The 14,333-nt window shown below is 35.9% G+C and overlaps 1 protein-coding gene across 2 annotated transcripts in view; it reads left to right on the top strand.

Annotated features, from left to right (window-relative positions):
* Window positions 1-14,333, top strand: part of LOC135117321 (nostrin-like) — a 68,658-nt gene that overhangs the window by 37,832 nt on the left and 16,493 nt on the right. For both annotated transcript variants that reach the window (XM_064036334.1, XM_064036333.1), the window contains exon 2: window positions 13,976-14,192. In XM_064036334.1, coding sequence (XP_063892404.1) covers window positions 14,073-14,192 — 120 coding nt within the window. In that variant the 5' untranslated portion in view covers window positions 13,976-14,072. The remainder of the gene's footprint in view (window positions 1-13,975; window positions 14,193-14,333) is intronic.

The following is a 14,333-nucleotide window of genomic DNA, read 5'->3' on the forward strand; positions in this document are numbered from 1 at the left end:
AGCCTTTTAGGTATTAGACGAACTGATCGTGTACGAAATACCGACATACGTTCCAAAACGGGAGTCGCTGATGTGGGCCGAAAGTCGGCAATATTAAAGTGGAACTGGGCCGGACACGTCAGCCGAATGCATCCGGAAAGATGGGCCACTATCGTCGCTCAGTGGACACCCCAGGATGGACACCGCAGGCGGGGTAGGCCCCGGAAGAGATGGCGTGACGACCTTGACGACTATTGTCGAGACTGGTGGGCTCGGTCGAAAGATCGAGAAGTGTGGAAGCAAGATGGGGAGGCCTTTGCCCAGCAGTGGGACAGTATGGGCTAAAAATAAATAAATATAAATAAAATCATATTGGTACATATAAGTTAAGTATCTGTTGGTAATGTCAAAATTATAGCTTTTGGTTACGTCGTTGATATAAAGTATATATCACTAGCCGTTTTCATCCGCGTCCCAAGGGAACTACTGCCTCTACCTGGAGAGAATATAGTCTATGTTACTCGGGAAGAGTGTAGCTTCCCAACTGTTAAGTAATGTTTCAAATAGGTCAGGTTTTGGAGCTTATTCACGTCAAATAAACAATCAATCAAATCTGTCCTATTTACAATAGCTACTTTACAAATTAGTTTTGTGATTTTAATTTTTGTTTTTCTATTTGTTTCAGGTATGTATCTCCAAAACTGAAAACCAACTTTGATGGATAGGTCACCGATTTTGCTGATTCCTTCCTACACTGAAAAAATTCAGCAATTGCAACGAGCTCCTACTATTTTGAGAGGAATACCCCGATATCCAAGTATTTTCTTTACAAAACATATAATCCTTTGAGAATGTATGAAACAAGCGAAGCTACGAGGCGTTACTAGTCATAAATAAATGATATAGTGACAGTGCATCGTGCTGGACGGCCGGTTCCGGTAGCGGTCGGTTCTGCTCCGATACCCAGTACGGAACACCCAGCGTTCATGCTGATAGACATTGAGACATACAGTACGTACGTAATAGAGTGCTATCTATAAATAATCTAGATTGTTATAGGTATCTTTATTAATATTATAAACGCGAAAGTAATTCTAGCTCGTGTAAAAACTTCTAGGTAATACGATTATAATTTTTAGTATAATGATAGTCCAGGGGCCAATAGACTTAAAACGATGTCATGTTATGGACATGGTATGGTCCTGCAATAAATTCCAGTTGCTATAACCTAATGGCTAGACTCTAGCTGCTAGAGGATCTGAAGTAAAACAAAAAATACATGTCTTTCCGTAATGGCACAATTTAAAAAACCAAACGAGACGAAGAAAAGTGAGTCTTACTTTTCTAGAGCTTAGATTTTGACCAAATAAAACAAATACTTAACAATTTTCTTCATGCATTTATAAATCTGAGTCTAAACTAACAAAACAGAGGTGTGCAACTGCGCTCTTATAATGAATTGCGGTTTCACAACGTCTAATCCAATCAGTCGATGCATGCAACATAATGGACCATCTTAGCTAACTAATCAACTCATTGATTCCGATTAAAGATATTATAATTTAAACTTTTTTGTTTGCGAAATGGATTGTTAAGAGGTTGATCTTCTTCACCTTGTTATAACTTTGTGGTCTGATATTTGGTAAAGTAGACCCACCAAAAATCTTGAGAATGGGAAATCACATCTAAACCTCTGGAGGTAAATTTCTATATCTAATCTATCCGTGTTTGAGAGATTTAGATTTGGCATAGTTCCGTGCATACAATAAGTTATGTTCAGTCTCTTGGATATATAAGTTTTAGAAATCCGTGGTTAGTAATTGTAACTACCAGTAAATGTTAAAACACTTTTTCATACGAACAGGTTCCTAAAACAATTTAACCAATGTTTTCACTTAAGTAATAGAATATCATCATCATTTGCCGCCATTAAGAGTTGCCACATCAAACGCAACAGTTAAATATCTGTAATCCGGTTAACAACCCAGCGTTTCTCTCCGCACAAAAACTAGTCTATCAAGAGACTATTATCGAGATTGCAGCTTCCAGTTTCCACGTAGCCATCTCCAGGTATCATGTCACCACAAACTTCCTTAATGAGTCTACTGGTCTTACAACACTATGACGCACCTATGGTTTTAAAATCATACTTCACCAAGTTTCCAAATATAGGTACTGCCCTTTATGACTCATGAATTAAAGGCTCTTTAAATTAGTGTTTAAAGATTGGTCAATGTAAGGATTGTAGTGACCTTAGCTGGGATTTTTATAGAGTTCAACCTTTCATTCTTCTTTTATGAACTGGCCTGTTGATGCAATCGCGTGAAGCTATAAGATTTCATTGATATAATAATCTGGTCTACATAAATGGGACTCAATTTGCTCATTACTCTCATTCCTTCTTTATGTGAGGAGTAGAGGTCTGCAGGTGGACAACAACAAAAGATGATGTCAGTCAATATGGAGACATAATTTCATTCTGCAAAACAGATCAAATAATACACTCTAAATAACTAGGTATTCTGAAAAACCCAAGGTTATCTCTAAGTCCCGATTCAAACGTGTATACTCACAACTCGCCAGCTAAAATCGAAGTGCTAATCAAGTAGTCAGGCTTAAAACGTTACGAAGACACATCTATGCCAATAAGAATCTCTTTAACTCTGTAACTCTTGTCTACGACTTAAAGATCGGCACACAGAAATACTCTGGACATAGATTAAGAAAAGATGAGCGGAGATACCATAATGCTGATCAGTCAGACGCTTTCTACTAGGTCAAATATGTACGGTGGGGATAACCAAAATGATCAGTTACGGAACTAACGAGGTATTCGGGATCTTAGAGGCATAAGATTTTTGGTACCTATTATGAAAGGGCGGACACAGTAACTTACCCTGTCCCCCAAACACCCGCATTTTGGTGGTTCTATTTCTTAAGAGATTTTCCGTTAAGGCATCTCCGCCAATCATTTAGTTCTCCATGACTCCAATAGATCGAATCGCTGTGATCGTTTTAATGTGGTATTGTTCTGAAGATCTGTGTCGCGCGGGCGACCCTTAGCCGTCACGCGATTCTAATACCCACTTCTGTCAGTTTGTAGGTCGATATTTGCACTACAATTAATTTCTTTCATTAAAGATCTTGACAGGGATTAGGCTTTCGTTGAATTGTCGGACACTCAGAGGTGCCAATTTCGAGGAAGTCGGCGAGAGTATACCTTATAACAATGAATGACATTCTTGGTATTGTCCAATGGTACGTTAAAGAAATAAGAGCCAGTAAGTGAGACAGATTATATCGGGTGTGTCGTTCATAATCACATTAAATGAAATGCGTGAATATACTGGTTAATATATGTCGATTAACACAAAGATAGAAGAAAAATACGTAAAAAAAATAATGATTTTTTCAAACAAAGTAAATGGAATAAAAATGTACAAAAATTAGAACACCATATGAAAGTCAGTCATTACAAACAACTGAAATTCTCCCTTGAAAACTGACAGCTGTCAACTGATCAAAACATACGATACTTATAACTTTATCTCTGCTTTACACATGATGTTGTAAATTATAAAAACGAAAAAAGACTCCTGTGGTTAAACCACTGAATGGATTAGGTTATTTTTTTACAATTCGCCATAGAATATCATAAAGTATATGCGATATGATTTAATGTGATTGTGAACAACACACCCGATATAGTCGGCCGTCAATTGTAATTTTTTCGTGACAAAATTCAATCGAAGATTTTAGTCGGTCTGTTATCGGACAAATACTTACCTAATATGTGCGTACTACCATACATTTCCATACTGATTTATGAGTCTTAACATACTGTCGGCTTACTAAAAGTTTGTACTGTGCGGGTAACTGCAGCGGTCTTTGCTCGTTTGTCACATTACAAACTGTTGAGAAGAAAATGTCTAAAGCGGCCATTTATTTTGAAAGTGCAGAAGTCGTGGGAAATGGTCTGACAATCTCTGTAAGTGCGCTCGCCGGATAAAATGGTGACGGTTGAATGCAATTATTATCTTACCAGATTACAATGACACATTGAACCTTAAGATAATCTATGTGACTCTTTGGATATCGAGAGTTCAACTTAAATTGGTTAACGTCGTTCGGTCTTTTTAATTATGCGTGTTCAATTGTCTTTTGTACTGTTTTATAGGAAGTGGTAAGTGTCGGGAAGTTTGTTATTCATTTGTTTCTTTGATTTGATGTGTTTAACACTTTCAGTTGCATATATGACGTGGTAATCCGAAACGATCATGTATACGTAATATATCAATTCATAGATACTGCGATTTTTCTTAATAAAAGAGTCAAAATCGAGTTCTCACTTTTGCATAATGCATAATAAATATTATTCTATTATGCATGCATGTCTGTTCCATTTTTATATTATAAAGACTACTGATATTATTTCTTTAATTTAATCATTGAAACTGTCAAAGGCCAAACTCGTATAACTGGTGCTCCGATAAACAGAAATATGTATCTCTTTAATAAAATCATAGATTTAACTTTCGATTTCATATTAATTAATTCTAAGGTCCTATGTCAATTTGACAAGAAGTTAATATGCCATTGACTCGAACAATTTTGTAACTGTACGGACCTAGGTACTTCTTGTTTTTAATTAAATCCAAAAATATATTGCGTGACCAATCAAGGCTATAGATTTTCGCTCAAACTTAATTGTTATGCATTTAAAGTAATTTTATGCAATGATTTGATTAAGACGCGTTTTCCTGTAATAAAGTCGTAATTGTTACCAGTTTAAGATATCTTTTATTAAGTAGATGTAATTTACATATCATGCTCCTTTGAATTATTAAGTCAATAGAAACTTACAACCTTTAAAATGAAACCTGTATCGATGAATCTAGGGTCGCATAATTAAAGATCGCTACAATCGATCTTCAATATCGATAAGTCTTTAGTTAGTAACGCATGTCAATAACAGTCGAATTATCAGAATCAGTAATCAGTATGTCAAATACAATAAAATAATTCAAGGCTTTAATTTAACTAAAGCATTCACAACGTGACCATCGAACGATTTTCGAATCGATTTTGTAACGATCGTTCGATTGCATGCTCATCGATAAACTGAAGAAAGCGGTTTACTGTTGTCTATGACAAAATGTCTATTTACTGTTGACAAATGACGTGAATATATTACGATTATTGAATTTGGAATGTGTATAGTGATGGCGGTACGGTGTGGTATCGAGTATCGATACTCGGCTACGTACGATCGATCAGTGTCTCGAGATGACGTCTCGTCACGTCACACCGGTCACTGGCACTTAGTGAAAGTCTCCAAATCGACGCTGTGGAGGCATCAATCTGCAACACTTTCGTCGCAGTAAATCGATTGTCATTCGGAGGCCGATCCTCACGACCGATTTCCCTCAGCTAGATCGGACCAGATAGCTCAGACCTACTTGTGTTCAGCTCCCTATCTAAGTAAGAGGTCTTGTTGGGTTGGTTAAAAAAAGTCTTACATGCTTGCATGTTTTATTGTGTACCGGCATTCCATAGGAAGGAACTCACAATGTCATAATTATAGATACGTTTTAATTGTTTTGAAGCAAGGTTGTGAATAAGGTAGAGTATTACAAAGTTAGTTAATGTGGTATCATAATGGCCGGCGCGGGCGCCTGGTTGCGTAAATTTGGACGTCTCACATTTCTTGTTGGTTGTCTATTAAGAAATTAATATATTCTGGTGTGAGTTACGTTGGTGTGATGTCACAACGGCTCGGTAGTCGATAGCTATCGCTTGAATGTATGTTTGGCAGAATAGTTTGTATAGTGTAACGGAGAGTATTTTAGTTGCGTCTTAATAAGATTTTGTATCTTGGTTGTAATTTCATAAAGCTCTACATTTAAGTACCTTTATCTTACAACGATGTTTAACTACCTACACAAATACTGATTAACTATTGAAATCTTCATTGTTAAAGTATAATTGATACCACAAGCCACAAATACGATCGCAGTACAAGATTGCCAATCTTAGCTTTACAAAATCGAAAAAAGTCAATAATGCCATTCGTCTTACGAAACTGATCTCAACAAGTTTGTAAATGCATTCATTGTTTTATTACATATTGGACTTTATGCTTAAAGATATAAGGATCTAATTTGCATGGGTTGTAGCATGTGTGTAATATAAAAAAGTGTATATTTAGAAGTTTATTCGCAGCGGGATCGTATTTCCAACATTTGTTAGATCTAGTGCAGTCGTTGTTAAAGTAGTAATATTTGCACAGATGGTTATTGTGGTGTCCTCTTTAGATCGTACTATTTACAAAGTACACCATTCATATAGGTCCATACTTAACTAATAGTTCACAGATGAACTAACTCACTCGATATGTGCTCTACATATTTCTACTCAACTGTCTGTCTGTATGTTCAGCTTTGAAGCCATAACTACTGGCCCAATTTGAATTATAGGTACTTAAAAGGTGTACTGAAAGTCCAAAACCAGAGTTAGGACATAGACATGCTTTATATTCGGTTGCGGGAATTAGTTCCCTAATGATGAGGACCGAACCTTAGGGAAAAGCTACTTATTTTCCTATATTCGAAACCAAAAGTCCTTCTGTATGAGTTATGTAGTCGAACTCATACAGAAATAATAAATATGATTAATAATAATAAGAGCGAGAGTGTGTCACCATTTCATTAAAGTTGTCTCAAAAGGGCTTCAGCGTGTTGGCTTCGGCCCCACGTTCGCCTTTAAAAAATTCGGGACTCTATAGTCCCGAGCTCTGGAAGAGACATACTAATTAAGGGAGAGAACTTTCAGTTTATGTTAGCATGTACTTATAAGGCTTATTAAGTAGAACTTCAATCCTAAAAAAAAATCCGAATAAGCAAGAACAAAACCTAGGTAATATTAGTACCTAAAGATGTGTTGTAACAAAGCAATTGCATTGCATTACCAGTGACTAGTTGTCTGCCTACATTCGCCTACGGAGTCTCGCCTAACTCCTAGGCTCCTAGGCAATCCATTTCGCCGAAGTATCCAACGGTTTGTTAAGGTAAATGGTTAACACTTTAGTTAATGGATATTTAGATACTTAATTCTTCCCGTAGAAGGATGCTTTTTCACAACCGTGGTGCAGTAAGAAGGGATAATGATTTTGGCTTTGATTGCATATTATTGTGCATTATATTTATTTGATCTCTTTCCGGTCGTGTCGGATTGCCGTCCCATCGGGTTATGGGAGTGAAGGAATAGGGAGTGCACCTGTGTCTGTGCAAATGCTCGTGCACTATAATATGTATGTCCTGCGCAGCTGGCTGATCGTCCATAAATGAGAACAGCCGCCGTGCGATCATATATCGAACGATCATATTATTGGGATTAAGTAATCTGACTGCGGGCTTGGACTAAAGAGTTACCGCAGCCCTAATACACAAAGGGATCAGTAAAGCTAACACTAACTTACACTTCCCCGCGTTGGAGAAGGCATTTACAAAAAAAGTCCTGATATAAATTAGATACCTGATACGAATTGATTCTAAGTCAGGCAATAATTTTCATAGCTCCTTGTACTTAGCTTCTATATTATAAAGCTGGATAGTTTGTTATTTTGGAGTATCCAATTTCAATATCAAATTAAGTTACAAACGTCATAATACACGTTAGACTTTTATTTTTGTTGACCTAGTTTATTTATATTTTAATAAAAACAGTATCATTATACTTTTAATTAAGATGCTCGCTTTTAGTGAAAGTAAGTATATTTTTGCCCACAAAATAACACTGCATAACGAATTATATGACGTAGGTTTTCGTTCTCATAACTCTGTATTTAGCATATTTTTGTAAATTAATTATATCATAAAGATAAAAGGAAAAGTACAGATAATTTAGTTTCCTCAACTCAGTCACCCGGGTAACCCGATACCCCCTGGTAAGACTTCCCTGGTAAGAGGTTCCCAAACAGCCGAGACGGCCATCCCGGCTCTAGTTTGTCAACATCTATGGGTAGTCGGAAGCCGGAAAGTCACCCGGGACGGGCGTCCCGTCCCGGCTGTCCCCAATTACCTACTTAGTAGTATAATGTTAATTATGGTTAGGTATTTATTTTATTACCTTACAAGTATCTATTTCCGAAGGTCGACATCTTCTTTTCTGATGTAAATTGATAATGATTCGAAGAAACTTGACATGTTACCTATAAACGTGAAAGATTAGATTGTTTGAATCGAATAGGTTTCGAACTATTGAACCGATTTGAATAATTCTACCTCTAACTCTTAGGAAGCTACATTATCTGCGCTGAATATGGACTGTGTTTTACCCGGGTACGGGAAGAAATTTTCCCGGGACTCGGATGAAACTAGTATTTCATAGAGCCTTAAAAATGTTTACTCAAAATAAATCGATACTTCAATGGTATTTAGGGCACCTGATATTCCTTAAATACATATGTATAGCCCTAGGTGACATTAAAACAGCCGATAATCTTAAGAGCCGAACCTGCTAAATATATTTTGCATCGTTTCAGGGTTTAATGGACATACGATATTATGCTTATTTAAACCAAATACAGGTTTTAAATATCACAGAGTTGTGATGAAAGTCAAATAGAATGATTCGATGATATAGGTACGGGCTTAGGGCTGACGCGAATATTAAGTAGGTACTTTGTGATTCCAGTTTATTGAGTAGGTACTAGCTTTGCCTGCGGTTTCGCTCTCTTCCTGTGAGAACTACATATTGTATGGAGACAAAATAGTCAATAGACAACCTTGATACATGGGCTATCTACCACTGAAAAAAAAAAACAAATCAGGCCCTTAGTTCCTAAGATTTTCGTGTTTACGCAAACAATATAAGAACAGTATTCAAGTATTTACTTAGTAAATTATCTTGAAATCTTACTGAGGTAATGTCGTTAGTATAAATACCTGGCTATTGTTTTGAATATAAAAATGCTGTACCTAACATTGGCTTCAGTCTGACATTTAGCCTTTAAGCCCCAACTAACATAAGTCATAAGGCAGCAAAAATACAATGTTTCAAGCTTAAAATTAATTAACCAACAAATTACTTTTCATTACCAATTCACTACGGCATTTGAGTGCAATCATTATATTGCAACAACAAAATCATTTTTAAACGTAATCTGTAAAACACTACTTAGAAACATCATCATCAATGAACGTAAAACATTTAATACAGTGTTATTATAATTATAAGAAGACAAATAAAAAAGTAGCAAAAAGTTTATCGTCATACCATTAATCATTGGCATTTTTTGTCGTTGGCAACCCTAAGTTCAAATGGTTAATAGTGGGCAGTGACGTAGTGTTGCCATCGGTCGCGGCAGTTATGTAACGGCCTGCTGCGAAATATATGAGCAATAGCAACTCTTCGCTGTAGGCTAAAGTGTGGTAACTAAGGAATCGGAGAAGGTAATGAGGAATTTGTAATGTGTACTGCAGTTTCCTGAAAGTCAAGTAAGTTTTGTAATGAGAACCAAGGTTAAAGTTGACCTAGATTTTTTTTCAGAGTTTGTGCTATAGTTAAAGTCATTAGTTCAGTTAATTAGGTGTACACTGGTAGTGTTTACAAACAATCATATTTAGGCAATTCCGATAGAAAAATATCCAGACAAACCTTTCACGTCGCTTTAAAACATGCTCTTTCAAGGCCCTTTGAGACTCATCACAACACTAGAACTTAACAAAGTAATTGACCTATCAAACCTGGAAAAATGTAGTCATAAGTTGTGAATTTAGTATCTACAGCTTTCATAGAGAATGGCATTCGAATCTGTCTTCTAACTGCATCACTTAGAACTCAGACGCAACACCACAAACGGTGCCACCGTTCCAAATGAACTGGCTCCGTAACCTATCACCTTCACAGCATAATAGTTGCTTCCGTACCAAATGAAAAGCCAGGACACAAAGTGTGCATTCACTGGAAAGGCTGAATACACGTCATTGTTTCCAAATCGTAGCGTCTATCGTTCAAAATTGTGAAAATTTGCTTTTAAAAATGTGTGGAATCTTTGGTCTCTAGGGATGGGGGATAACGGAAAAAATATATTTTATCGATATCTAATTTCGATAGTCAATGTATGTAAAATTAAATAATATGTGAAAATGATTTAATCGATTTGAAATTATTATCGCAAATCTGTTTTAAGGTAGGTCCCATCACCTTCAAAATACGATAAATCTTAGATGTTTAGCAAACCGTAAAATTATATTTTATTACAAAACCTCATGGGAAGATGCAAGTAGGTAAACACAACATATTACGAAACAAACACACGTAGGAAGAAGGTCAAATCTTTACAAATCATTTCGCTACGTTTTGTTTTGTTTGCTAAACAAAAAAGTTGTTACAAGACGATAACTCAATGGTTACAATATTACATACAACAAACTTATAGATAGTGTATAGCGATTCATACCGAAGCATTAAGTTACGATTACATTAAATAGATAAATACCTTGTTACGAATATAAATTGGATAATTTACCTGAGATTGCTTTGCCTAAATGCATGCACTAGAATCCAGCTGAAGATTTAGGAACTTACCTATCGTTAAACTGACTATCGATAAACTCCCATCACTAAAAACGTTTTACTCGAAGTCATAACAATTGTCTATCAGTTTCGCTACTATAATTAGGGTCATGGTAACTTTCATACTTAACTAACTTTATGTTTTTAACTCGAATACCTTAACAGGAAAATAAAGGCTTGACTGAAAAGGTCCAACTAAAACTAGTTTTTATATCACAAAGTTTTTGCCCGTTAAAATCTGATATTGAATTTTAATGCCAACTGTATTAAAATATTTTAATCCATTGTCATTATCAAAAGTAATAACTGCAAGATTTATTTCCGGGCTGCAGTATAATTTTAGATAAATTGATATTTCATTATTGTATTGCGTTACTAATGTCAAGAGTATAAAAATAAAGGTACCTACCTACTTTTTATCTTCTCGCCAGATGAAATCGCTCCAAAATCGGAGTCTATAATTAAAATAATCGATTAAGTTTTATGATTATATGAATTATAACAAAGATAATGGTCTCCGACCTTCACAGGTTCGTAAATGTTAGAGTGTTGTTATAGATGATCATCTGAACATCTGTGCTAAGTGCTAGTATAGTGCTATTATTTATCATTAAGAGGTCGCGTGTCTGGACGTTACGAAATCGAGTACTTCAACCTGTTTCTATTGCTTACGTAGTATTCGAGTTATTCGAACGATAGCGAGTTCACCGGCAATCGAGTACGAGTATGGGACATCACGGTAGCACGTTTTTATCGATGCTTTTTTGTAAATTGCATTACATAGTGTAAGACATAATCATTTTCATATCGGTTAAGTATTTAATCGAGTTTGTTATAAAGTCGATTGAATACCCAATTGAGTGCATGCGAACGATTTAATCGAATAAAGAGTGATCACTGTGATCATTATTTAGTGTTATCGAATGGGTTCCTAACTACTCATTAATCCGTCTGAAAGTTTGAATTGTTGCCAGAATGAAATAAGAGTCCAAAAAGTTATGTTGCTTTCACTTTTATAATCTTTATCCAGCTAACATCACTTTTTAAGAAAATTACCGAATTCAAATCGATTCTCGTATTAGATCTGAATTTTGAAACTAAAATTAACACCACACACGTAGTACACTTTGGTACGAATCCTATTTTTATAGCCTTTGTACACACGCAAATATGACCTTTAAGCTAATTAATTTACAGTTTAAATTAGCGTGTATGAAGACAGCTCACTGTTGATTCTCATCATCCGCGGTACAGCGAAAGTGTATAAAATATCTGAGAAAGAAAAATTGTCAGCGAGTCCACGATCATTAGTATATATTACGCATGAATAACTTGCATAAACATTTAATTTTTGCGCTATTTTAATCATTAATTATACCTACTTTCTTTAGTGTAGAAAATCTTGTTATCTATAAAATCTGCATTTGCAAATATTAGTATTAATAAAATATTCATTTGCATTTAGTGCATACAACTTAGATAATTATAATATACTTAAACTGCTTATAAATAGTTTTAATATAACAAGCCATACGTTGTAATTAATATTCAAAAAAATGCTGCTCACCTCTCTGAATTATTTAACAACTTATAAAAGTATAGCTGTCAATAGCTGCACTGGGTAGAGGACTTTAGCAACACTGCTTATTAAAAAAAGTATGGCAAAATAATATCTCTAGATTCTCGTATATCTAGGGCTGTGGTATTGTTCGAAAGAGTTATCCCGGCCCTGATGCATAAAGGGCTAAGGAATGAACATGGTGGATTTTAGTCAGTAATAGTCTGACACTCCCACACGCTGCACCTACAGCGTTAGGGGTGATCTGATGATTTCCCATAAAAAAGGATATAGGTAAATCTATATAAATATTTTTGACATGAATAAAGAGTATTTAACTTAAGAAAGTGTACGAATAAAATTAAACAGAAGCACATCAATGTATTTTGCAGAAAGACTCGATCTCTCGATTGCACCTTTATCACACTAGCTTAAATTGCAGTAATCACTAGAAAACCTGTATTTTGATTAATTCACTTAAGTTGCCGTTGACTCACGAAGCCGCGGCGTGTTATACTTACGTCATTCTATTACTTAACTTATATTCATTTACTTACTAATGTTATGACTGAACAATACCGTTTTGGTAGCGTCTTAGTTTTGAAGCGTAATTTTGGCTTTGTTTATTTTTATCTATTGTAGCGTCTCTGATTGTTTTGACTTACTTAATGTGTAAGTAGCTCTATAGTAAGTAGTTGTTTTACTTTAGAGTTATTATTAGTATTTTTAACGACGTCAAAAATCATCAAATGACCCTCCCGCTGTAGATTAGGAGCGGTGAGGGAGTGTCAGATTCTTACTGACTAAAAACCATCGCAAACCTTTTACGTACCAGGGCCGGTGTAACTGTTTCGAACCATCCCGCAGCCACGGGGTTCACCTGAGTCCTATGGAAAGTAAATCATGTACCTAGGGTAGCTTCCAAACAGTGGAGTCATTTTTAAAAACGGTTCCTTCAGCTTTTTCGGATCCTTCAGGATACGAAGGCAAAGGAATGTCCTATTTGTAACATTCGTACAAGTACAGACTAAGGAACTAACCATAAATAGTCAGGGCTAAAAACATTTCTATTCGTGCGGAAACTCAAAAATATTTATGAACTGAAAATCGCAAACGTCCGCTTTTCAATTGAAAATCACTTAACAAACATCAATGAAATCCAATACGTTAATACGTTCTCTCAATTCGCACAAATGCTCATAATTATAGGAAACGGTGAGTAAGAATGTTACGCGTCCACAATAGGAAGTGACTCACACATCTTGAGTGCCTAACTGACTACGGACGCGTTTGACGGAACATTACTAGTTATAGTTAAACCATTTAAGTGCCGTGTAAAATAGACTCGATTAATTAATTGCCGAAGACAAGTGATTGTTAGTAGTTGATAAGAATTCATTCATAAATGTGCGTCAATTAAGATTATTTGAGTGCTCATTAAACGGTGTTTTTGTCAACAATTGATTGTTTTGTTTGGTAGCGGTAAACATCGCTTCTTAAGTGTTTTTGTGCAAAACCAGGTGCCTATGTAACTTTATAAAGTAATACTTCATAAAATATTTTGGATCCCATTGATTAATTGTGAAGGAAAAACATCGTGAGGAAAACTGGACTTATAAAGCCTGAACATGATAATTTGTCACCACGGTTCCTTCTTTGTACAAAAACCACCGCTGGAAACCAGCTGGGTATCATGTTACAAAAACTGCATCCAAATCGGTGCTTCTGTTTAAGAGCTGCGATGACACATGCAGACATCCATAACAGTCAAACTCACAACATCCCTTTTTCAACGACAGTTCTAAAAAATTCAAAGTATTTCGATCCAAATGGCTTACCGTCATCTTTCTTCTATTCCAGAACGTTCAGTGCAATAGGCCGCGACAAGGAACCGTCTTCTAGCAGCCAGGCCACCAGCAGTGATGCATCTCCTCAAGACGAAGAAGCCGAGGGTACCATGAACCGGGAGAACGTCTCCAACAAGATAGCTGCCGGCATGGACCGGTGGCAGAACACCTTGGAAGACATGATCAACCTTCGGTCTTCTAATAATACCGTCTTTAAGGACTATTATTGGGTAAGTTTTCTTATATTACATACTAGCTTCTGCCAGCGATTTCACCCGCATCCCGTGGGAACCTCACGAACCCGGATAAAAAGTACTCTATAGCCTTCTTCGATAAATGGGCTATCTAACACAGATTTTTTTTCAAATCGG

Source organism: Helicoverpa armigera, chromosome 1 (assembly GCF_030705265.1).
Source record: "Helicoverpa armigera isolate CAAS_96S chromosome 1, ASM3070526v1, whole genome shotgun sequence".
Classification (NCBI taxonomy): domain Eukaryota; kingdom Metazoa; phylum Arthropoda; class Insecta; order Lepidoptera; family Noctuidae; genus Helicoverpa; species Helicoverpa armigera.